Consider the following 26,207-nt stretch of genomic DNA (forward strand, 5'->3'; position numbering starts at 1 on the left):
TACTTTTGCCACATTCCACGCGTGTGTTTCGCACGCCCACCATTTAACGAGAAAAAAACAGAAAAATGCCAATTGGGGGTTAACGCCAGAACAGTTTTCATTTTGGGGGTGAAGCCCTAATATCACTAAATAATTGGGGGTCAATGTCAAATTAACCCTTTTTCAAAAAATGGGGGTATAGTCCAAAAACTTATATAATAGTGGGGGTGTATGTCAAAATCTCTCAAAATATTTCAACAACTACAAAAGGGTAAAATCGTCATGGTTGGCGCGTGTGCGTTGCACACGCCTAACTTAACTTTGAGTTGAGCCGTCCATGTGGGGGTGTATATCAAAAGTTTTCAAAAAGTAGGGGTGGAGTCCTAATATTCATATAATACTGGGGGTGTATGTCAAAATCTCCCTACCCTTTATTTACAGTTGTACTGCTTATTTCCAACAGTTAGAACCTGTCACTAATACCACATTACCAACGATAACGCTGGATGCCTAACCTTTTTAGGTTATCAATTGAAACAACAAAAGGCATTAAAAATTCACATCCATTCGACCAAACAAATATTAGCAACTAGTTTAAAACAAACATATCTCAAAATGTCAAACCTGAAAAAAAAGACATTTGGAATTGTGTTCAAAGATGTCAAATGTTTAAAAATGTATACTTTAGTGTTCTACTACTTATGGTCCTAAATCTTCACCCAGAATATTCGTTGTCCTCTTAAAACTCCAAGTATATCCTGCAGAACACAGTTTATTCACGTGTGAGAACCAAAATAAACAAAACAGAAATCAAATTATACAAATTTGTGATCCCATTGAAATGATTTAAGAAGGCAATCTACTCTAAAATCTAAGGTACATTTATGGGATCAAAAAGGCAGAATAACAAGGAACTTGTAAACATCAAAAAATGATTGCACCTCATTTACAACTTTTTCTAGACGAAGAGGAGTGTTCAAACCCGGATGTCATCAAAAGCAACGGTAATTGAAGAATCCTGCTCAAAGTGGAAAAGTGAAGTGAGAGTAAAGAGAGAAGTTATTCACTCCTGAAAACAAAAAAAAGGAAAGAAATGCGATTCAATAAAATTATGGTGTGTTTGGATGACGGAATCATGAATCCGCGGATTCATGAGTCCTTGGGATTCATGATTCCACGGATTCATGAATCCTAGTAATATTTTTTGGCTTGTTTGGCAACTAAGAATCCTATGGTTTATTATTATTTGAGTATTTTTAAACGTCTTTAGAAAAAATATGATTTTTGAAAAAAAATAATGATTTTGAAAAAAAATAATGATTTTGTAGAAGGAAATACTTTTTTGTTGATGTTAAGTTTGAAATTTAGGTTTATTAATCCAAAATCCTAGCAAATCCTAGGGGGTAGGGTGGAATTTTGGTCCAATACAAATTTTGGAATTAGGAATCCTTAGGATTCAAGAGTCCTAGGATTCTTGGTAGCCAAACAGACCAAGGATTCATGATTCCTACCAAATTCCACTTTTAATAGGAATCCTACTTAGGAATCCTGCAACCAAACACACCATTAATCTGTCTTGTTTTCCTACCTTTAGAAGGTAAACAACACTCTGTCCAAGATTAGGGGACCTATGTCAGCCTTCTTAGGTTTAAAAGAAATAACATATGTTGTATTAGGCATGAGGCAGCAAGATTCTTGCCTCGCCTAATCACTCCACAGAAAGGCAATACCTATTTATTTTGTATCATACTATATATATCAATTCATAAGTGCAAACCAATTCATATTTCATAATCTTTAATTGGAAATGCTGGAATCACAAAAGATTTTGACAAAAGAAGTTGCCCAGCTGCTCGGGCGGTTGTGTTATGATCTTAACGGCCCAGATCTAGTCAAACTTTCAAATCACAACCGCCACATCAGCTGGGCAACTTCTTTTGTCAAAATCCTTTGTGATTCTAGCATTTCCCATCTTTAATTCATATTCTAGAATTTAGATCACAATGCTCTGGAAGTGAGTTATACTAAGATATTGGAAGGATAGTCACTACTGGAAGTACACATTAGTTTTCATTGGTTCATCAATTGCACATCCATTATCATGTCTGATAGGATGCTATAAACAGAGACCCTAAATCACTACTAATAGTTATATGCTTCAAACTATTACAAAATTAGTAGTTATTTAGAGAGAACTAGTATCTCTAAGATCAGGCGAGCGTTGCCTCTTGTGAGTACCAGTGAGATCTGTTACTCCATTACTCGAATCAAACCCAGTGCCTGCATTTAATCAATCATCACCCCACACTTCATATGTATATACACAGAGACAGAGTATACGACTGTCTACATCAATGAATGGTGGCTAAAGAGAAAGTTTAGCAGGAGACGAGCATCAGTCTCTAGAAATCTTCATAAAACCTAAAACGTAGTATTGCAGCAATGATAATTCAAATATCTTAGACAAACAACTACGAAAGAGTACCCATGTTATAGAGATGATTTTCTCTTGGCATGACAAACTGAGTTAACATGCTTTGTTCACATGAAGAGACAGCACCTCGCAACCAAGAATATAATGTTTAGGTCTTCTCAACTCATTGCCAATTAATTTTGAGTTTAATGACCACAAACTTAACAAAAACAAAATTAGATTCTTATAACATAGGAGATACTATTAATTGATGATCATATATGGTTAATTAACTCACACGAAAAAAGGAAAAAAGAAAATACTACTAAACAATGAAAGCAAAATCTGTTTAAAAAGGAATCCCTTAACATTGTTCATTGTAGTATTATGAAGATCATTTAGACGTCTTAGTTTCAGAGTTTTCGATTTGCTTTTTGGACTCCCTATAAGATCCATAGAAGTAAGAAGTGAATCCCCAAAGTCCAAGAGCCAAAGCCATCCCTTTCTCTCCCGTGAATTGCTCATGAAACACTATTACGGCGGCTATCTCGGTTAGAGGGAGCAAAACTGCACTAATCACTCCAGCAAAGAGAGATGTGGTACAAAATATGATGCCCAAAGTCCCTATGTACATCACCTGCCACACTACCAAACTAGCAACCAACACTAAGTAGTACTTTCCGGCACCTAACCCGAATTCGTTTGCTTCTCTCTGCATTGCTGAAAAATCCTTGTTTACAAGCATCCCTATTGTGCAGAAAACTGTGGCAGAGAGAGCCATACAAAATTGAAACTGCAAAACTATAGGATAGGTTATGAATTTGCTTGCCTTAGCATAAGCTACTTCAGTGCAAGGTAACACAAATCCTCCTAATGCAGCTGCACCGATGCTTAGAATGAACCCTAACAAGTACTGCGAGCTCGTGACACCCTCGGGACGGTCGCCGCTCTTTCCAATACCTAGTAGGACTGAACCCAAAGTCATTACTACAATGGCATTGATAGAGAAAGCACTGAATTTTTGTCTGACCATTATGAATGCAAATAAGGCAGTGAAAATGAGTTGGGTGGAGATAAGAATGGAAGAAGTTGAAACAGGAAGGAATGATAAGCCGTACGAGTACATGAAATTGTTAACCCCTAGTAATAATCCAATTATAATGCTTGAGAGTAAGAGCTTCGGGGAGGCGAAAAAGTTGATAGAACCGGGTGTTTGATCACGTCGGTAGTAAAGGATTGAAAGGGGTAGGAGTAGTATAGGAAATCCAGCAGTTTGTAGCCCACTTGATAGCCATTTTCGGCTGCCGCCGTGTAAGAAGTAGAGTCTAAGTAGCAAAGGTCCTCCAATGGTTCCTACAGCACTACAAATGCAGTAGAGCAATAGAAGCCCCCATTTGGCCATGACAGACTTGTCCTTGTTTTCATCATCAGATGAGAGGGAGAGCTTGTTGTTGGTGTTGTTTTCTTGACCAAGTACTACCCCTTCCTCCATCATCTCAATGCTCATTGCCATGTCTTTCGTTATATATCTATCGAATACAATTCGGGTTATGGAGTAGTATTTAACTAATTCACTTTGGTGCTTTGAAATGAAAGGTAGTATGCAGAGAATTGAGATGTGAGATATAGTAATGAGGATGGTAGTTTGTGCATTTATAAGAAGAATAAATGAAGAAAGATAATAATTAAGAAGGAATTTCAAGTGAACTTCTTTTGGTGGGTTAGTGAACAATAATTTAATCCCTCCAAATTAAATGAGAAAAACATGAAATAGAAGAAAAGGAGAATGAGGAGACAGCTAAAAACAAAATGAGTATACCTAGTCTTACTTTGACTTGATAGTATTAATAGCTTAGAAGACACATATGGATGTTCATGGTAGCTTCTTCTTCTCCTTCATCATCACCAACAAATACTACTTTCTTCTCTTATTTTATAGTAACATATTACTTTCTTATTTCTGGCCACTAGCTACTTTTACATTTTTTTTTTCTCTTCTTTGTTTTTATGCAACTCACCTATTTAATATAAAACTTACTTTTCGAATGATTGTAACAAGACCAAAGAATGGCCATCGGATATACATCATGTCGGTAGAGGAAATTAATTGGGCATGAAAGGCCACCAACTCCATCGCAGCCTTTGAAAAAATAACAGAGGATGGGTTTAGGGTCCAAAATAGAAAACGTAGTCCATAGTAAAAAAAGGTGAGGATGGGTTTAGGGTACAAGTAGATAACTATGTCTAATCCAGCCACAACTAATGTCCTAGAAATGCAAAAACATAGTCCATTCTGATGTAGAAACGCAGCGGAATTAAAGATATAAAATAACTAACTAAGAACGATAAAATTAAAGATCAAATAACTCTAAATAATAAACTTTATTAAAACTTCAATGGGGTTTTTCTCTCAAATCTGGAGATAATAGACAAACTAGTTATCCCTCTTATAGGGTTTGGACTTTCCTAGATAGACTTGAATAAGAATTCCTAAATAATTAAATACTGCAACTTACCTAAATAACAGGACTAACTCTGGACCTTTCCAATTATTGGAAATATTAAAATAGCATAATTCCTAAACCAAATTAATTAATAAATATACTAAAATAAGAACTTTCTAAGTCTTCTCTCTTTGGCCAATTGGACCATGACCGGGTCCGGTCATGGAATTAGTCTCCATGCCGGGTGTCCCTGCATCAGCATCCTCTTCCCCCAAGAGGTTCGTCCCGAACCGTTTGTGAAGAGCATGTAGTTCCTCCGATCCATCTTCAATTGGTAACAATGTCACAATTTTCTTCTTCCAAGGAAATTCATAAACATTCAAACGACCACGGTAAGTGGCATCAACATCAGATTGCCATGGACGTCCTAAGATGATGTGGCATAAATCCATATCTGTAACATCACAATTAACTGCAGACACATAAGAAGAACCAATAGAAAGGTTAATGGTACACATATGATCAACTTTTGTAGTAGTACCGGACTGAATCCAAGCAGTTTTGTATGGTGAAGATTTAATCACTGTAGGAATACCCAAGAAATTGACTAGTTTAGTAGAAATTAAATTCTCTACACAACCATTGTCAATCACAATAGTACAAACTTTATTCAGTACTGTTCCCCGTGTAACGAACAAATTCTTTCGTTGAGATAAATTCCTCTTGAAAGGTGTGAAAAGAACTCGTCGAGTTAATAACATAACCCTATCACCATTGTCGGGACTAGTGTCAACTCGTTCAAATTGATCCTCATCTGTATCCGAATCAGCTTTCTTTTCTACCAAAGTAGCCTTACCGCGAGAGGGGCAAGCATTAGAATAGTGGCCTGTTTCAAAACAACGATAACACTTAACTGGTGGAGGCTTTTTATATGGATTTTCTGGTAGTGATTTAGTACCGTCTTCCGCCTGCTTTGATTGATCTAAGTCATCTGGTAGAGTTCTGACAGTTTGATTTCTTGTACTATGCCCTCGGAAAATTGAACGGGAATCAGATTCAAAAGACCGAGCTACACTAATACATTCAGAAACCGAATTAAAAGCTCTCAAATTAACCAAATCTTTAATATCATTACGAAGTCCATCCTTGAATTTTTCTACTTTCATTGACTCAGAATCTGGGAGATTGAGTCTAGTAATAAGTCGTTGGAATTCCGAAGCATATTCCTCAACGGAACGTCTTCCTTGGCGACAACGTAAATAATCAACACAAAGTTGGTTCTCATAATCCGGAGGGAGGAAACGGGAGAACATTAATGGTTTCAATTCTAACCATGAAGAAATAGGAGGGAGGTGTAATAAACGTCGATTCTCAGATTCCTGTTTCCACCAAGTAAGAGCAGTTTTAGATAAATAACCAGTTACACAACGTACCTGTTCAGGGCCTTCAACTTGCATAACGTCAAAAAAAATCTCAAGTCTAGACACATAATCCAAGAAGTCTTCAATATTAATCGAACCATCATACGAAGGCACTTCCATTCGAATACGGTATGAAGAATTAGTGTTTGAACGTTCGGTGTCGGAAAGAGGAGTGTAATTCTCACGATCGGTTTGAGTGTAATGGCCTACCAAAGGATGTCGTTGAGGTGTGTTTGTAGGACGGTTTGAAGGAGGAGTAGAGTCGCGGGTTTGGGACTGGGAATGGGTTAGGTTATGTTCTCGGTTTCGGTTGAGGGAAAGGGATTGGTCTCGGTTACGAAGGTGTGTAGTGTTGTCGGGTTGGTCATGGTGGATGGGAAACTCGGTTTCTAGTGGGCGGCGGTGAAGTGAAGGTTGTAGAACCGGGTCCATAACTGATGTGGTTGTTCGTATCTCGGAATGGGGATTTGAGTGGTTGTGATGTTGTTGGTAAATTGGGTGTTCGGTTTGGTTAGTAGTGGAAGGAGGGAATCGGGTATATGGGTATGGGTTACTTGTTTCTTGATAAGTTGTGATTTTGCCGAGAGGTGTAACCGGTTGGGTTGGTCCGGGTATGTTTCGGTTGCTGGTTTGATGGTTGGGTTGGAGGTGGTGTTCGGCCGAGTAGAGGCTCTCGGGTGGTGGTCGGTTTTGAGTCGTTGTTGGTTCGGTGAAAGAGAATGATGGTGGGGTTGACGTGTGTGTGTAATGGTGGTATGGGGTTGTTGGAAAAGTCGAGTGTGGGGAATAGGGGTTGATGAACGGTGGTGTGATAATTGGTGGAGGGTGGCTAATGGTGTGGCCGAATAGTGGTGTTGTTGGCTCGGGTGGGAAACCTAGAGAGGGAACACGTGTGGTGGTGGTGGTGGTGCCCGATAGATGTGTGGGAGTGTGATGTGTGATAGTGGTGGGAGGTGGAGATTGGTTTTTACACATACCTTCAAGTTGCTTGGAGATGATGGTGATTGATTCATTGAGTTGATCGAATCTTTTATCGATGTTGTTGAATTTTTCTGTTGTTTCCTTCTTATACTCATTGAACCCTTCTTCCAATTTTCTTCCTGCAGATAACCCTTCTTTGATGTTGTCCCATTCAGAAGAGAAAGTTGGTGATTTCTCCTTAGTTGGTGTAGTAGAGATAGTAGTATTAACCATGATGAGAAGATTGATTAAAAAAAATATGGCTCTAGATACCACTTGATGTAGAAACGCAGCGGAATTAAAGATATAAAATAACTAACTAAGAACGATAAAATTAAAGATCAAATAACTCTAAATAATAAACTTTATTAAAACTTCAATGGGGTTTTTCTCTCAAATCTGGAGATAATAGACAAACTAGTTATCCCTCTTATAGGGTTTGGACTTTCCTAGATAGACTTGAATAAGAATTCCTAAATAATTAAATACTGCAACTTACCTAAATAACAGGACTAACTCTGGACCTTTCCAATTATTGGAAATATTAAAATAGCATAATTCCTAAACCAAATTAATTAATAAATATACTAAAATAAGAACTTTCTAAGTCTTCTCTCTTTGGCCAATTGGACCATGACCGGGTCCGGTCATGGAATTAGTCTCCATGCCGGGTGTCCCTGCATCACATTCACAATCGGACTCCGAGAAAAGAAAATTATAGGCACAATTAAGGAAGTGTTTGACCATAGTAAATGCGCATCCGTGCAAGATTTACTTGTTACTAATGGGAGGATTATATCAATACTTAAGAAGCACGAAAATTAAAAGCAGCTCAAGGAGGGGTTCACAGTCTCAATAGGTTTCAATAGTTGATTTTTAAAATATTGCCCACTGGATTTCAGATAGTCTTTATTCTCAAATATCCTCCTACTTAATCATTTAACTACATACAAATGATAGAATCCCAATTGTAGCTAATATCAGATAATCAGCTCATATTGTTGGACTGTTTATGAGGCCGTATAATGTAGAAAAGCAGGCACCCAGTAGGCCAGTATCCACAATGATTTTGTTTGGTGAACGTTCTTTGTGAGCTTCTGTGGACCTGAGACATCTAGCTAGCGTTACATCTTGGGAGATAGTTGACCTTATTGAATTCCCCACTCAAAGAATCATCAGAATGAGTTTGGACTTAATGCGACGAAATCAAGTAAACCAAGAAAAACAATAGGAAATAAACAATCACACAGAACACAAGAGATTTACATGGTTCGGTTGGTGAGACCTACTCCACGACACGGTGATTTCCATTATAATAAGCAAAAAAGTTACGCAAGGTATTTGTGAGAATTATCCCATCAGGTATCCCTGGGTTTTAGTTTATATAGCTACTAAAACCCTAATTCCACTGACACACTGCCCCACCGACTCTCCCTTTCTAATTTCCGAAATACACATGGATACTAATAATCGACATAACATAAGCCTGCTTCGCTTACCAGCTCTGTCTTAGAGTCTTGCCTCGCATACCAGCTCTGTCTCTGAGATCATTCTTGTTAACGGGTCCAAAATTCTATGTCGAGCATGCGGCCTCGGCAAACAATTACCATTGCCTTGTAAACGGGTCGGCGGGTCGCAACCCGAGTGAGATATCAATCCGTATTCAAGAAACTTTCAACAGGACTAATTAATTAGTTGAATAAATCATCTAAGCTAAAAGACATTGGTTTGACAGATACATATGTTGGTGTTAGCATACGCTTCGGATCAATTTAGTAGTTAAACTACCAACTTTTAAAAAATACATCATCTTTCAAGTATATTAGTCCATTGACATGTATGCCCTTATTTAAATGGTTGAAAGTTCTATAGTTCAGAATCACATGATAACAACTAGGTAGTTCTCAAATCCTTATAATAAGAAACAAATTATGTTAATATTGGTTTCCTCTTTGGAGCGGATTCCTCTCCCCCTGGGTTTCCTTCTTCTCTTGATTCTCTTACCTTACCACCTTAGTTCAATCATTTTAGGGGCAACCTAGTCTCTAATAATACAACATGTCTAAGAAAGAATATCATATATAATTTCCCCACTCTTTAAAAACAATATTGGATTTATATAACATAAGAAATACCATTGATGCATGATTATATATTGTTAATTGACTCACACGAAAAAAGAAAATCTATTCGTAAACAAGGAAAGCAAAATCAGTTTGAAGGGAAACAAACAGTGTGTCCCTTTTACATTATTCATTATACTATTCTGTAGATCATTTAGAGGTCTTAGCTTCAGAGTTTTTCGTTTGCTTCTTAGACTCCCTATAAGATCCATAGAAATAAGAAGTAAATCCCCAAAGTCCAAGAGCCAAAGCCATTCCTTTCTCTCCTGTGAACTGCTCATGAAAAACTATCACGGCCGCTATCTCGGTTAGAGGGAGCCAAATTGCACTAAGCACTCCAGCAAAGAGAGATGTGGTACAAAATATGATCCCCAAAGACCCAACAAAACTCACCTGCCAAAGCACGGCGCTAGTAACCAAAACCACATAGTACTTTGTGGCACCCAATCCATATTCATTTGCTTCTCTTTGCATTGCTGAGAAGTCCTTGTTTACAAGCATTCCTATTGTGCAGAAAACTGTGGCAGATAAAGCCATCCAGAATTGAAACTGCAGAACTATAGAATATGTTATGACTTTGCTTGCCTTAGCATAAGCTACTTCTGCGCAAGGCAAAATAAATCCTGTTAATGCAGCTGCAGCGATGCATAGAATGAACCCTAACAAGTACTGTGAGCTAGAAACACCCTTAGGACGGTCGCCGCTTTTACCAATACCTAGTAGGACTGAACCCAAAGTCATCACTACAATTGCATTGATGGAGAAAGCACTGAATTTTTGTCTGACCATTATAAATGCAAATAAGGCAGTGAAAATGAGTTGGGTAGATAGGAGGATAGACGAGGTAGACACGGGAAGGAACGACAACCCATACGAGTACATGAAGTTGCTTACTCCAAGTATTAGGCCAACAACGATGCTTGAGAGTACAAGCTTTGGGGAAGCAAAGAAGTTGATAGAACCGGGTGTTTTGTCACGTCGATAGTAAAGGATTGAGAGGGGTAGAAATAGTATAGGGAATCCAGCAGTTTGTAAGCTACTTGATAACCATTTTCGGCTACCACCGTGTAAGAAGTAGAGCCTAAGTAGTAAAGGTCCACTGATGGTGCCTACAGCACCACAAATGCAGCAGAGCAAGAGGAGTCCCCATTTGGCAAAGAGAGACTTCTTTATGTCCTCCACTTCATGAACTTCATCAGAGAGTTTCTTGTTGTTATTCTCATCTTGAGGAACAACTCCTTCCTCCATCATTTCAATGTTAAGCTGAGCCATATATACCTTAAGAGAGATAGAGTTTCTCTGGAGGAAGGAGGAGAAGGTCAGTGCTAGTTAGTTCTGTCGATCTCACTCTCTGAGGATATTTGGGAGATGAAGTGAGAATGAGATGAGATATTTGGTGACTGTTGGTGGTGTTTTTATAGGTTATTTCTTTTGTCATATTATAATATTCATGAGTAAAAGAAAGGTGTTACGAGGGATCAATGGTCATTGTTTTCTAGCACACCAATATACCATAGTATGCCCCACACTTAGGCAGCCGACCGGCTCAGGTGGACAATCAGGATTTCCCAAGAGAAGTCACATTTATTTCTCTTTCTAATTCTTGCTTAGACATACTATCATTTTCCTTTCTAATGGTTGTTGATGCCGAAGATAGTAGAAAGACCGTAAGTAACATGTCCCTATCACAAGATTTTCTTTTGACCATCAGATTGTGCAACTTTTTACTTTACCTATGGCTTCCTCTTTAAATTGTAACCCTAAACGTACAGAGCTACACATTTAGACTAGATATATGTTGTATAAGTTTGTGATCATCTAACACAATATTAATTAGTAAATATATATATTGTATTATTAATTATGAATATGTACATGCGAGTCAAGAGAATGACCTAATCTTGGAAGAAGACATCACAAGAGAAAAATGTTGTGAGTGCGGGTTGCTTTCAATGTCGAATAAAATACTAAAAAATTGGAAAACGAGAAGAAAAACAATTTATATACTAATACTTCCACCAGCAAAAGTCCAGGTGTGTCGATTTCTATATTATATTTATATTTTAAATTTTCTTTCTTTGCTAACGTAGTTGAATATACAACCTATCTTTTTGTTAGAGTCAAGTATGTGGTGTACCTTTCCAAACAGACTTCACCACTTCAAATTCAAAAGAGGTGAAAAGGGATTTTATTTTCTGCAGCCGCATGTTGAATGAAACCGATATTGTTGTTTTAGGTCCGGGAAAAACAACGAATTTGGCAAAAAAGTTGAATCCATGTCCGTAATATAGGGTATCCTTTCAAGTATTTACGGCCTTGTTTAAAACATTTAGAGCTATTTGCTTTTTGGTGTACGTAGTTTTATATTTAGGTCTATTTTTTTTTATTTAGTTTTGTACAAATTTATAAAATTTAAATCACGCTGTAACGTGAAACATGAATAAATAAGACACATCTTCTAACACGTACATGTTCACAACCACCACTCGATAATAATTTAGTGATGAGGGTGGGAATTTGAGATAGTTATGAAACGCTAATTGTGATCGTTCACACGACAATGTGAAAGCAAATGAAATGAGAAATAATTTAAAGCATTAAAAAATAAAATTATGTTGTCCGAAACATCAAATTTTTTCAATAAAATAAAGAATTTATGCTAAAACTACCAATAGAAACATTTGCACAGGTTAGCTAAAATTTGAGCTAAAGCTTAAAAAAATGTTACTTGTGTAAGCAAGAAACTCGTGGGTGGAATAAAATTCAGGAGTGGGTGAGCCCCTGGCTCCACTCTTGAGAATAATTGGAACCCTAGTAAAGACTTCTAGAAGACAAAGATGAATTTGATAGCTTCCTGGGAAGGAGAACAATCCCTATCTAAGTTGGCAACTGTTATGGTTTGACTGAAATAACAGCCTCACTTGAGTTTTTATCGACTAAGAAATAATATACTACTCAGAGGCCAACAGACTAGAGCTGGGATTTTGGCCTCGCAAATCGGACATGTACAAAGGTTTGGGGCATTTGTCGACTGGGGCGGGCAGAACCTGTCCGACCGCACAGATAGATTAGGCGAACAGACGCATGTAGGAAGGCCTACCAGGCGTACCACACACGCCCGCCCATCCAATGGATTGTCTATTTGAATTGCCTTAAATGTTTTACCAAATCCATACACTGACATCGTCATTGGTCAATATCTCTCTATCCCTCTTTCCCTATCCGTGGCGAAAACTTGACAACTTGAAGTCACTCAAAGCCTGACACCAGTAACAAATACACTTTTCAAATGGCGTAACTGAGGTGCACACCTACTAGATCCTGGTTATGCCTTCGGAAAGAAGCTACGGAGGGAGAGTTGGTGGCTTCTTATAGCTGGTGGTGTACACCTACTAGATGTACCAGAGAGAGATTCTTACCACCACCATCCTTGGGCCGACCCCTACCATTTCTTACCAAGAAAAAACCTTCCCCTCCACCATTTCTCTTTAACAAAGGCATGAACATTTGCGACAGAGGGGATAAATTGTTAGATAGAGTGGCACAACTGAGAAAGAAAAGTTAATATTCCGGCGAGACTTGATTTTTCACTACCATATTTCCGAGAAGTCAAATATTTATATGAATAACCTAGTGAATGCATGCCGTAAAAATGGATGTAAGTGGTAAGTGAAAATAAACGCGGGTGGATGTGGAAAAAACCGTAAGTGTAAATAAAATTTCTCGGAGTTCCTCTGGTGTTCCTTTCCTTAAGGGCCAAAACCGGCACCGAATTGAAACCTTAACACAAAGAGCACATTACAAATACCAACATTTGAGGGCGCACATCCCAGATTCCCTTATTGTCTTCTTCGGTTTTCATTTTTCTATTGACCCTTTCTGATGGTTTTATTAGTATAACTCAGTTAGACAAGCAGAACTAAATAATAATTAATTCATTTTGAATGGTATGCTACTGGCGTAATCGCCGGACCTTTACTACTTTTCTTCGTAAGCTGCACATGTTATGCTACTGGCGTAATCGCCGGGCCTTTACTACTTCGGCTCTATTTCCTGCATGGTGGTAATAAAAAGTGGTTATCAAGCTGGTTACAAACAGTTGGATTCCCGGTACTACTTATCCCTCTTGCCATACTCTATATTCAAAATGATCGAACCTCTACTAATCTGAAATTCTTTTCACCTCCAAAACTCTTCTACTTCGCTGCCATTATAGGCTTGTTTCAAGGATTAGACAACTTCATGTATTGTTATGGTTTGTCATTTCTTCCTGTGTCAACATCTTTACTCCTAGTATCAACTCAACTTATTTTTACTTCATTGATTGCTTCTATTGTAGTTAAACAGAAGTTTACTCCTAGTATCAACCCAATTTCCCTCACTCGCCCATCTATAAAATCAGACTGCCCTGTTCATGTAAGAATTACACATCTAAATTTTTCCAAGAGGAATGTCAAGTTTTACTAAACTGTTGATAAAAGTATTAGGAAAAGTTGCGAACAATTCGGAATCAAACTCTACGTAAAACGGTTAAAATGCTCTTCAGTTAAGAATCACATGATAAGAACGAGGTATATAGTATCAAATCCTTATATGAAGGAGCCGAATTTCTATTCCTCTCAGTTTCCTTATATTCTGTTGATTCTGTTCAATCATTTTAGAAGCAACCTAGTATCTAAGAAGATAATCCACATGTCGAAGTAGAAACTTTTTTAGTAGGCTATCTGTCTCAAAGCATAGTACAACATGTCTAAGAAAGAACGTTATATATCCGAGCTCTTTAAAAACATAATTGGATTCGTATAACATAACAAACACTATTGATGATTATACATGATTAATTAACTCAAAAGAAAAAGGGAAAAAAAAACTGTTGGTAAACTATGAAAGCAAACTCTGTTTGAAGGGAATCCTTTTTACATTATTCATTGTAGTATTATGAAGATTCTTGAGATGTCTTAGTTTCAGAGTTTCCGTTTTGCTTCTTAGACTCCCTATAAGATCCATAGAAGTAAGAAGTGAATCCCCAAAGTCCGAGAGCCAAGGCCATTCCCTTCTCTCCTGTGAACTGCTCATGGAACACTATCACGGCGGCTATCTCGGTTAGAGGGAGCAAAACTGCACTAATCACTCCAGCAAAGAGAGATGTGGTACAAAATATGATCCCCAAAGTCCCAATATACATCACCTGCCACACTACCAAACTAGCAACCAACACTAAATAGTACTTTTCCGCACCTAACCCGAATTCATTTGCTTCTCTCTGCATTGCTGAGAAATCCTTGTTCACAAGCATCCCTATTGTGCAGAAAACTGTGGCAGATAAGGCCATACAGAACTGAAACTGCAAAACTATAGGATAAGTTATGAATTTGCTTGCTTTAGCATAAGCTACTTCAGTGCAAGGTAACACAAATCCTCCTAATGCAGCCGCACCGATGCTTAGAATGAACCCTAACAAGTACTGTGAGCTTGAGACACCCTCAGGACGGTCACCGCTCTTTCCAATACCTAGTAGGACTGAACCCAAAGTCATTACTACAATGGCATTGATAGAGAAAGCACTGAATTTTTGTCTGACCATTATGAATGCAAATAAGGCAGTGAAAATGAGTTGGGTGGAGATAAGAATAGAAGAAGTTGATACAGGAAGGAACGATAAGCCGTACGAGTACATGAAATTGTTAACTCCTAGTAATAACCCAATTATAATGCTCGAGAGTAATAGCTTTGGGGAGGCGAAAAACTTGATAGAACCGGGTGTTTGATCACGTCGGTGGTAAAGGATTGAAAGGGGTAGGAGTAGTATAGGAAATCCAGCAGTTTGCAGCCCACTTGATAGCCATTTTCGGCTACCGCCATGTAAGAAGTAGAGTCTAAGTAGTAGAGGTCCTCCAATGGTGCCTACAGCACTGCAAGTGCAGTAAAGCAAGAGAAGACCCCATTTGGCCATGATAGACTTAAGCTTGTTGGAGTAGTCCTTGTTTTCATCAGATGAGAGGGAGAGCTTGTTGTTGGTGTTATTTTCTTGACCAAGTACTACTCCTTCCTCCATCATCTCAATGCTCATAGCCATGTCTTGATGTATCTATCGAATACGTACAATTGGGTTTATATGACAATAGTAAGAAGGCAACTAATTGATCTCTATATTTCCTCTTAGCTTGTGTTTAATTTGAGATGAAGAGGGTAGCTGCAGGTAGTATGGAGAATTGAGAGATGAGATTTAGTAGTGGGGATGGTAGTCTGGTATATTTATAAGGATAAGAGATAGAAGAGAAAAGGTATTATTAAGTAGGAAACTCAAGTGAACAATAAATGAGAAAAGCATGGAATAGAAGAAAATGAGTACTCCAGTAGTCTTACTTTGACTTGATATTATTAATAGTAGCTTAGAAAAAATATATGGATGTTCATGGTAGCTTCTTCTTCTCCTTCATCACCAACAAATTACTAAATGGAAAAGAATGAAGAGTGAGTTTATCACATATTAGTTTCTTATTTCTGGCAGCTACCTACTTTAAAACAAAATGTGTTGCTCCTTTTTTATTTTATTCAACTCCCCTATTTAACAATACAAGTATTTGTTAATGGAACTTACTTTTGAATGATTGCAACTAAACCAAATTATGTCACGATTGCCCATCAACTGCATAAGAGAAGTTAAGTTCCCTAGCCATTACGAGTTCTTTTTCGTGTATTTCAGTTCGCTTGTAGTGTTATGTTGACTACATAAAATTTTATCAATCAACTTCTTTAATCGAAGAATACCTATTTGCTATTATTTTTAGAAATATAAATAACTGTACTCTAAACCACCACAAGCCCACAACTAATGGCTTCCAAATTCAAAATCGTAATCCATACACACTCAAGAGAATAAAATATTATGTGCACAACCACGGTTGATGAAACCTACTCCCCGGTGAATAATGACGCGATAATTTCCACATGAATGAGAAACAAGTTACGAAGTTATCTCTAAGATTTCAGTTTACATAGCTTACTATCTCACAACTTCTCTTTCTAACTTCGAAAGTACATGGATGCTCCTTATATTCATAACCGCCCTACTAAGACTTGGGCAAACATAATTTTTTTTTCTAAAAGTGGTTTCTGGTCGCAACCCGGATTAAGTATTGACTCATATTCAAGATACTTACAACATGTCCATTAGATTTCAGATAGTCTCCATTCTTAAACGTGTTCTAATAGATTTTGATTGGGTTTAAAGTCCAAATTTTATATAAAATAGGTAAAAAGTAAAAAAAAAAAAAAAAAAAAATTAATATTTGTTTTGCCTCTTACAAATACACAAATATATCACTAATGTGTTGATTATTTAGTGAATGTGTAGATACATGTAAGAATAGGTTTGTTTTATACGCAACACAAACCAAATTGCGTGGAGTCCAACAGTAAAATGTAAAAGGGCATCTACGTTTTGTATAATGCAATAGTGGACTTATTATGTTATTAGTGACGCAGCGAAATTTTTTGAAAAGCCTTAGATCTTCGTCTAAAACTTTTAAAACTAGAAAAAACCTTTAGATCTTCGTCTTAAGACTTGTAGAACCTAAAAGGCTGAAACTAAGAAGAATTAACTAAAATACTAAACTTTATTGATCAAACTTGATGAACTAAAGCAACTATCGAATCCCCTCAAGACTTGTAGAGTTTATCTTTTGATGCTAACTTGATATTTGTGTTGTTATTAGGTATACAAAGATTCAATGCTTGATCCATTTTGCAGCTAAAGACTCTTGAGCTTCATTTACAAGTAAACCTTTCGTTTTTCTAGCTTGCCTTGTGTGATTCCAATAATGTGAGAATGACTTAAGAGTGGCAGCACCGAGCTTCTAAGATACATCAAGATTATGATTTTTAACAAAAGTATGATAATCACACTATAAATTTGAAAATGGAATTTCACCGTGCCTCCAGCACGGGCTATGTCTAGTACCCAACAAAACTCACTCACTGGGTAACCAGTTTTTCCTCCAACTCCCAAGCCTCTACTTTAGAACATCTCCGTCAACACTTACTAGCCCAAGTGGTTCAAAGTGTTGACATAGACTCCATTACCTTGGAGGTCCCAGGTTCGATTTCCAGAAGAGGTGGAATCCATTGTTTATTGAACTTGGGTTATTAAAAGTATAAATAATGTAATAAATTTGTCGAACTTTAGGCCTCTTTCATGTTGTTGGACTTTAAGCCTCTTTCGTTGATGGTTGAACTTAGGCGGTTATCGTGCTTATCACATCTTAATGATGTATCAATGCCTTGTAACAACTAATGTAGATCGTAGTCGATCAAAAAACTTTAGAACACCTCCAATAGTGTTTCTTTAAACTTTGTATATGGAAATCTCAAAAAGAACTCTACTTGATACACATGTCATTCAAAGATTCAATAAAAATAAATTGTATATGAAGAGAAACTTCTTAAGGATTTAAAATATAAAGTGAGTTGACTAAGAAAATTGAGATACTCAAAATCTCAACATTAAATAATGTCACATCATTTTGAGATCCAAATTGAGTGCTGCAATGGCGAGAATTTTCTTTTCTAAAGACTCAATAAATCCTACGTAGCACTTAAAGTTTTTCAAATTGAGTCTTGCATTGGAGGTGCTATTCGAACAACTTGTTCCCCGTTCCGCCATCAAATAATCACCAACCATCTCTCTATCTCTCTCTCTCTTTCCCTTTGGATCTCTTTATTTTATCCGTCAATATCTCTCTAGCCCCATTTCTATGTCATCCGCAAAACTTTACCGATTAAAAATCCCTCAAGACTTGTTTGGAAAGACGCTTTCCCAATGGTGTCAAATGGGTGTTGAGACAGATAGAGGCTCCACAGATTCTAACGGTAGTGGTACTACAATCGGGTGTGACCGTGTGACTGATAAGTGAAAATAACCACTAGTGAATGTGGTAAAAACCATAAGTGTAAATAAAATTTCTCAACTTAGTCTGGTGTTCTCTTTTCTTAAATGGTACACAAGGTCAAAACCCCAACCCAAGAGAAAACTAAACACCAAGAGCCCACTACAAGTACCAAAATTTGAGGGCGCATATCCTTATTATCTTCCCTGATTTTCATTTTTCTATTGATCCTCTGCTGGTTTTGTTTGGTGCATCTTGTTCTCATACTGTTATCTTGCTGGTCCAAATCTAACCAATTCACTCTCATCCAAATTGGGGAATTAAACATTGAAACTCTTCACTAAGTAGTCAGAGATCTGTAAATACAATAATACTAACGACTACCTAATCTCGATCACCAGGATAACTCCGATTTTCTTAATTATGCTAGAAGTTTTTGTTTTTTAGCTAGATTAAGCAGAACTCAGTTAGACAAGCAGAACTAAATAATAATTATTCATTTTGAATTTTGAATGGTACTTGGTAACAGCTTTGATTTCGAATCTCTTATTATATTAATATTCATCTACCATAATAATAATTTTAAAAAATGTATATTAAAAACAATAAGACGACCAAAATATAGAAGCCATTTACTTGATTTTAAATCATTCCTGAAACAAGTACTTAAAATTTTTCATTTTATCTACTTGTGTATTGATTTGCCTAATCCTTGTCATAGTACACTAAACTATGAGTAAGGTATCAGTCATTAGTTTAACTTAAACTTTAAAAGACTGAATTACTGTCTCCCCATATATAACTTAGACTACTTTGCAGTCGGCATCAGACACTATAAGACAGACTTGAGACCTAGTGTGATCGTAGTTATTTCAAAGTTATTTAGAAAGAAAACATAGCCATGAACACTGAGAGAGCTGAGGAAGGAGTACTAACATTAGAAAACCAGCATGACCAGGAGAAGGATGAATCAGGAAAGAAGCCTTTGGTGAAGAAATGGGGACTTTTCTTCGTAAGCTGCACATGTTATGCTACTGGCGTAATCGCCGGACCTTTACTACTTCGGCTCTATTTCCTGCATGGTGGTAATAAAAAGTGGTTATCGAGCTGGTTACAAACAGTTGGATTCCCAGTACTACTTATCCCTCTTGCCATACTCTATATTCAAAATGATCGAACGTCTACTAATCTTAAATTCTTTTCACCTCCAAAACTCTTTTACTTCGCTGCCATTATAGGCTTGTTTCAAGGATTAGACAACTTCATGTATTGTTATGGTTTGTCATTTCTTCCTGTGTCAACATCTTTACTCCTAGTATCAACTCAACTTATTTTTACTTCATTGATTGCTTCTATTGTAGTTAAACAGAAGTTTACTCCTTATTCAATCAATGCTATTATTCTAATGATTATGGGTTCAATCCTTCTTGGTATAAGAAAGAGCGGCGATCGTCCACCTGGTGTCACCGATTCTCAGTATTTTTTGGGCTTCTTTATAACTATTGGTGCTGCTGCATTGCTAGGATTTATTTTAGTTGGGACACAAGTTGCCTATGCCAAGGGTAGTAGTGATCAGGCCATGAATCTTTCTCTAGTTTTGCAGTTTCAGTTTTGTATGGCTTTATTTGCTACTCTATTCTGCACTATTGGGATGCTCATAAACAACGATTTCTCGGTACAAACACTTTTAGACTAATATATTGAAATTTGTTATCCCTTTAATTTACTTCATTTTGTCTAATTAACTAGATCATGTCTTGCTCTGCAATTTAACTATGCAGGCAATGAAAAGAGAAGCAAGTGAGTTCAGGTTAGGAGAGAAGAAGTATTACTTGATGTTAGGTTCGAGTGTGGTAGTTTGGCAGCTAATGTTTTTTGGAAGATTGGGTATTATCTACTGTACCTCGTCTCTGTTTGCAGGAATTATCAGCACGGCGTTTCTTCCAATCACCCAGATTGCCGCAGTGATAGCGCTCCATGAGAAGTTCACTGGAGAAAAAGGCATGGCCTTGGCTCTTGGACTTTGGGGCTTCACCTCTTACTTTTATGGATCATACAAGAAGACAAAGAAAGAGGAAACAATTTCAACCCACAAAAACTATATCTCTAAGTGACTTACCTGCAAGAGATGGGTTCAATTGTTTCTCTATCTCTGTTGCTACCGTTTTACATCATTAATTGTTATGCCAATATCCATATTTTTAAAGTTGTAAGCCTATCGTGACCATGGATATAATACACGTTATACCATTTCAAGCTATTTTCCTAGTAAAGTAATATGTTGTTCTACTGTACTATAATCGCTCGACTACTAACATCATAGAAGAGTTCTGGGTCTTTAATCTATTATAACGAATCATGTATACAAGAATGAGTAAAAGAAAAATTTGACCGCAGTTTTTTAAACTTAAAACTGTGCCTTAATGAATGACTTAATTCTTTTTCCCTGTGCTGGTAATTGAGGTCAATCAACAATTGTGAGGTACTTATGAATTAATATATAAGAATCACACAAACAACAGTAGTTAATTTCGGGGTCGGACAAAACATCTATCCTCACAAAATTACTGGCTATTAATATGATCGTTCCAGAGAGATTGATTTGTTAATTTCAGACGAATGAGACCTGATATTAAGATCTCTCATTCACTACACAACACATGTTTAATTAAAAAAAAAATACACAACTAGAAGCACTGAAATCTGAGTGTCCCGGATTATTGAACCATACTATTTTAAAAAAGCAAGTCTACTCAAACAACAAAATAACTCAAAAATCATAAAGTACGTTTCTAGTGAGGAAGTAGGAAAAGGAAATCTTTTTTGACAAAAGAAGTAAATTTTCTTTGGCTTTTTATACGAAAGCCAAACAAGGATTAGCACTCTTATATAACAGGTGACTAGTCATCAACAATTGATATCTGAATACTTCCCCCCGTCAGATGTTACTCGCGAAATTTATGAACTTGTAATTTTGATAGAGTTTTTGAATTTTCTATTAAAATCAATCATAGTCGATGTTATTGAGAACTCCACTGAAGCTTGTTTGATAAAGAGAAGTTAATTATGAGACATATAAAACAGAAACTGATCAGAATCCACTGCGAAAAAGCAAAAAAATAAATGGAGTACCTTTTAGGTTTTTTGCAAGCTTTCGATTGGTAATGTTAAAGGCGCTAAGCAAGTAGGCGTACCCACGAGACCACTGTTTAGGTCATGGTACAAATAATCTGAAGATTATATTTTTGAAAAAGTGGGTGAGATACAAAGATTCAGAAGAAACTAAGGATTATATTTTAGAGTTAAGTTCTGTTATGTAGTACGCTCAAATTGAGAATATCACAGTTTTACAATCTTAATAACAGTGTTTAAGAGTGCTATTCTCTGGAGAAAATGTGGTTAATTGAATGTTTCAACTATGCTTGTCTAAGTAACAGCTAAAAGTCGATAGAGTTTTAATCCATTTACAGCAACGACCTCGCCCTTGGTGGAGCCATGGATTAATTATCTCTTTCGCTAAGAGCTTTGTTCAAAAAATAGATTATAATTTAAAGATTATTTTATTCAGAACAATCACTTAATGTACCTTCACGAACACGGCTACAGGTGCATCAGTGCGTCACTCTTCCTCACATTGTTATTGGTTAGTGATATCCTTGGAAGCTTGCACGAGTACCGGTACCTGCTTCAGGACATTCCTGCATGCGAAGAGAAAGAACATCCAAAACATCATTTATTACGAATTCAGGGTCAAAGGATTCTATTCGTGGAAAAACAATGTGATTCAAAGGTATCACTAGATCAAATGTGGTCCACGAATCTACGAAACAGTGAGAATTCTTGATCTCTCCCAATACTCTTGGGACGTACGAAGTGGTAAAGTGCCAAACGGAACTGCAAGATCCAATCGGACGTTGGCTTTTCTTCTTTATCTCAATTTGATTATAGCGCATTCGTTATTTCTCTCTTTCAATGTAATAAGAAACTACCAAGGCGTACGCTTTGAGGCGCCTCAAGGTAAGGCGGACCTGATGTCTCGAGATGTACGTATTTGAATTCGAGAATGTAAAACGTATGCATCTGAAGTCCACTGTTATTTTTGAGTTGGTCTGCAACATATAAACATCGGTATTTTTGTTTATTAAACCCTTAGGACTTTATATTATAGTAGTAAATTAGAAGAAACTAGGTTATGTTTCTACATATTTGATATAATTTTCCTTACAAAAGAAATAGTTTAGGCCTTGGACGCATTGAAGCATATGCCTTGAGGAGACCCTTCTACTTGTGAGAGCAAACCCCATTGAGGCGTAAAAGCGTATTTTAAAACATTGCTCTCTTTCTCTTACGACAAATATCGACGGGATGTGTTTCTTAATCACCCAAATATAGCCAACTTTATCTCCCTCCGATCTCAGATTGCCAATTCGGAATTTCATGATGAGGTTTTGATGTTAGTTGATTATAAGATCAATTCCACAAAGCAAGATTACACATCTAAACCTAAACAACAAAAATAGAAAAAAAAAAATGACATCTTGTACCAAGTTTTTTATATCTAGAGGCAGACATAGAATCCCTCCAGAGTCCAGACCAGAGGAAGCAGACCAAAACCCCTTAAAAACCCTAAAGATTAAAGATGGATGAAATTCAATAGAGCATTTTTTTTTTTTTTTGAAACCGCAACTACGTTCAACAAGAAAAGGCAAGAAAAATACCTAACTAGCCATTCTTTATCTATCATTTATCTTTCATTCCCGGATCCGAAATTCGAGATCAATCGGTGAAATTGATTAATATGCTAAAAGTTCTTCTCCGCAGGTTTATAAAATCAAATTTCAAATTATACCCTTTCAAATTGATTAGTATGCTAAATCCCCCCAACTCTTGACTAGCTTGGTCGTTTCGAGTACCACCTTAGAATTTTCGGTACACGCAATAAATGTCCAACCAGTAAGTCGAATGTTGGTGGATGTTATATGTATGTTTAAACATTCTCTGCATTTTGTAAACTTCCATAATTATATGTATTACTATTCATTCATTGTTTTTTATGTCTTCCACTTCCAAAATTATAGGTTATGAAAAAATAGATGAAGTCATATTTAGTTGTCTAAGTGGTTAGTAGTGTTGACATAAAATCTAAAATTCTGAAAGTCTCAAATTCGATTCTCAGTGTAGGTAGAATTCATTATTGAATTTAAGTTATTAAGAAATTAAATAAATAAGTTTGTTGGACTCTAAGCTCTTTAGTATGTTGTTGGACTTTAGGCTCCTTTTACTAGTAGTTTAACTTAGGTGGTTATCGTGATTATCACATCTTGATGATGTATCAATGTCATGTGATCCTAATCCATATTTAGAAAAATAGATTAAGAGAAGTAGTGCTTAAATAATTGAAAACTTAACCCCTATGGCCGAAACAAGAGTCGGTAAAGAATTCCCACCGTGCTAAAGCAACCATCTTAGTTACTAAAAGCACCCGTGTAATTGCTCCCATAATCTATATTATAAGGGAGGAGGGTATCTTTCCCCCTCCTCCCAATGGCGAAAATTTGTTCTCTCATGTCTGTCTCTAATGGTTATGATTTAATCTACTAAAGTTTGAGGGTTCAGATTTGATTAAAAATCAACAAAGGGTTGAGATTAAAAGAAAGAGCATCTTCTCAAAGATCCCGTTTTTCTTTGAGAAGACTTAAAGGCACCACTATGATTATTGTAGGCTCCCCATTATGGATCCCTTAAAACTTTAGCCTTTGAGGGATGTCTATGGTTGCAATGAGGGGCGCGTATAGATCACCTCATGTGACACATTTGATAGAACTTTCTGTGTCCGGCGGGCACGGATTATAACCTCGTTCATATATGCCCTAGAATAGACTGCCACACCAAAGGTACCAATTTTACAATAACTTTTACTTCGGGTCATAAAATTGTTGTTTGGAAGGTTTGGACATCTACGTTTGTAAACGTATGTAGGGAGTCGAAGAATTTTTGCGTTCGGATCTAGATTTTGTAAAAGAAAACCGGAGTAAAGATTACATTTGGTATGTATCTATATGACCTAAATGAGAAAAAGAGAGTTGTAACAAGATGTTCTTATCTCATAGACTACATTTCTTTTTGTGTTAGTTACTTAGTTCTCATCCATTTTAAAGTCATTACAGATAACTTATCGTCCTATGATTCTTTAAGTGTCCGTTTGACATTTTATCAAATATAATTAGTCAACAGTGTTTCAAAACAATTTGCGACGATATAATACTTGTACAATTTTTTTTATTAGTGACCACATCTTCTTATTGTATTGTACAAAATTCTCACTTTTTATCTATGCACATTTATAACTAGTGTGTTTTTTTTCTTCTGCCTCATTTTAGATCCTTAAATTCCCATTATTAAAACTATTGTTACAACTTACAACATTAGTTCTTATCGTTTCCCTGGCTATATTGAACTCCTTCTTATGCGAAAAAAATTTTGTTTAACATGGTGATAAATGACCATGGTCCATTTATAACTTGTTTAATGTTCTATAGTTGGTTTTGTACAAAAAAAAATTGTGATTGATCTTCTGGTAACAACTCAATACAATTACAACTAATTCAATTTAATACTTGTCAACATTCAGGTAATTTACCATTTTCATTGCCCTATGCTGGAAAAATTGTGCAATTACATAACATAAGGTTGAAAATTTGTGTGCATACACGAGCATTTCATCATAGCTAGACTTCCATTTAAAAAACTATATTGGGAATCGAAAATTACTCCCCGCCAAGGATGGTTTGTTAGTTATGCACCAAGTGTGAATTTTACACATTCTCACACAAAATTAGGTCATGCGCACGTAGCTTCACGACTAACATTCGCGGAGGCTCAACCTTGGAGATTGAACTCTCTGCGTGATCCAAGAAGCTGACCCATGATCCGAGAAACCCATCCTCCTCTTAATCAACGCCAAATATATTAAAATAAACTAATTATCTAATTAATTTCTATTGCCAGGTTAAGAGTAATTTGAGTGTTTTAGAAAATTGTGCAGTCATAAGAGTGGGGAATATGACTCCTCTTGCTAAACCAAATCTAATACTAAAAACAAAGAAAATAGATTAAATTGTAAAAGTGGAAGTACATAATTTTATTAATAAGTAATACAACTAGGTCAAACGGATTAAGTATTACTAGTACTAAGTAGAGTGAGATTGTCTTACATTTGTGAACTTTCCTGAATAAATCACCATTAAGTTAAAATGGTACATCTAACGTATTTTATATTATACTTTTGCGGTTCAGGTTTGATCTCCTTCACGTAGTTTAAAATTTCAATATGTACAGACTTAGACGGTGAAGAATACATTATAAATATTTTGTTAAGTCAACTCCAAATATCAGTGCAAATGGATACTTATCAAATTGGATAAGTTATCATCTAAATCTAATATGGGGAAGTGCAATAGATTTTTGAATCATAAATATTTAGAGAAATGTAGTTAGGTTAACAACCAAACGCGTATTGAGAAGAATTTATCTACGTTTCACAAATATGTCATCCGCATGGTAAATCCAAAATTTTAAAAATTCATATGCCCCAAAACTACCTTTCATCTTAGCGGAACGAAGTAGGTAGGAGATTTAGGAAGATAAAGTATGTTTTTGTAATTTGAATTTCTTGTTTCAAATACATGTCTTTCTTTTGTTAGAAAGAACAGAGTTCAAATTTTATCATTTCCTGTAAACACCGATACTTACCTTGGATGATTAATTCAAAAGGTTACTTTAAATTGAGCTCAACATAACAACATATTGAATGGTACTTTTTCTACAACATTAAAATTCCTTAGTCCTACTTATAGCTTTCGTCTATTTATTTTGAAGTTTCACAAGGAATCTTGTTTTCGTGGCAGGAATTACTTCACACGTTTATATTAAAGTGAAAATATCAATTAAATTTCATGTCAGAAGCACAAGAGACTACC

At 36.3% G+C, this 26,207-nt stretch overlaps 1 protein-coding gene and 3 pseudogenes across 4 annotated transcripts; 1 reads left to right on the forward strand and 3 right to left on the reverse strand.

Annotated features, from left to right (window-relative positions):
- Positions 1-2,616: 2,616 nt before the first annotated feature.
- LOC147546014 (purine permease 1 pseudogene) lies at positions 2,617-4,030 on the reverse strand (annotated as a pseudogene). Its single transcript, XR_015223289.1, has one exon. The product of XR_015223289.1 is annotated as a purine permease 1 pseudogene (transcript).
- Positions 4,031-9,313: 5,283 nt separating this feature from the next.
- Positions 9,314-10,712, reverse strand: LOC147546015 (purine permease 3 pseudogene; annotated as a pseudogene). Its single transcript, XR_015223620.1, has one exon. The product of XR_015223620.1 is annotated as a purine permease 3 pseudogene (transcript).
- A 3,407-nt stretch (positions 10,713-14,119) lies between these two features.
- On the reverse strand, positions 14,120-19,303 carry LOC147546016 (purine permease 1 pseudogene; annotated as a pseudogene). Its single transcript, XR_015223290.1, has 2 exons — positions 19,165-19,303; positions 14,120-15,533 (listed from the first exon to the last, which is right to left on the reverse strand). The product of XR_015223290.1 is annotated as a purine permease 1 pseudogene (transcript).
- On the forward strand, positions 19,060-20,528 carry LOC147546017 (purine permease 3-like). Its single transcript, XM_086633916.1, has 2 exons — positions 19,060-19,903; positions 20,010-20,528. The coding sequence occupies exons 1-2, from the start codon at positions 19,130-19,132 to the stop codon at positions 20,340-20,342; spliced, it is 1,107 nt and encodes a 368-aa protein (XP_086490042.1). The 5' UTR covers positions 19,060-19,129; the 3' UTR covers positions 20,343-20,528.
- The last annotated feature ends 5,679 nt before the right edge of the window (positions 20,529-26,207 follow it).

The sequence above is a fragment of the Eschscholzia californica genome, unplaced genomic scaffold (assembly GCF_041429995.1).
Source record: "Eschscholzia californica isolate CP2 unplaced genomic scaffold, dmEscCali1.0.p SCAF_4, whole genome shotgun sequence".
Taxonomy (NCBI): domain Eukaryota; kingdom Viridiplantae; phylum Streptophyta; class Magnoliopsida; order Ranunculales; family Papaveraceae; genus Eschscholzia; species Eschscholzia californica.

Bases quoted from the DNA above. Each gene is read 5' to 3' on its own strand.
- LOC147546017 (XM_086633916.1), top strand. From the start codon at position 19,130: ATGAACACTGAGAGAGCTGAGGAAGGAGTACTAACATTAGAAAACCAG. The intron at 19,904-20,009 runs GTACAAACACTT...TTAACTATGCAG, and splicing joins TCATAAACAACGATTTCTCG to GCAATGAAAAGAGAAGCAAG.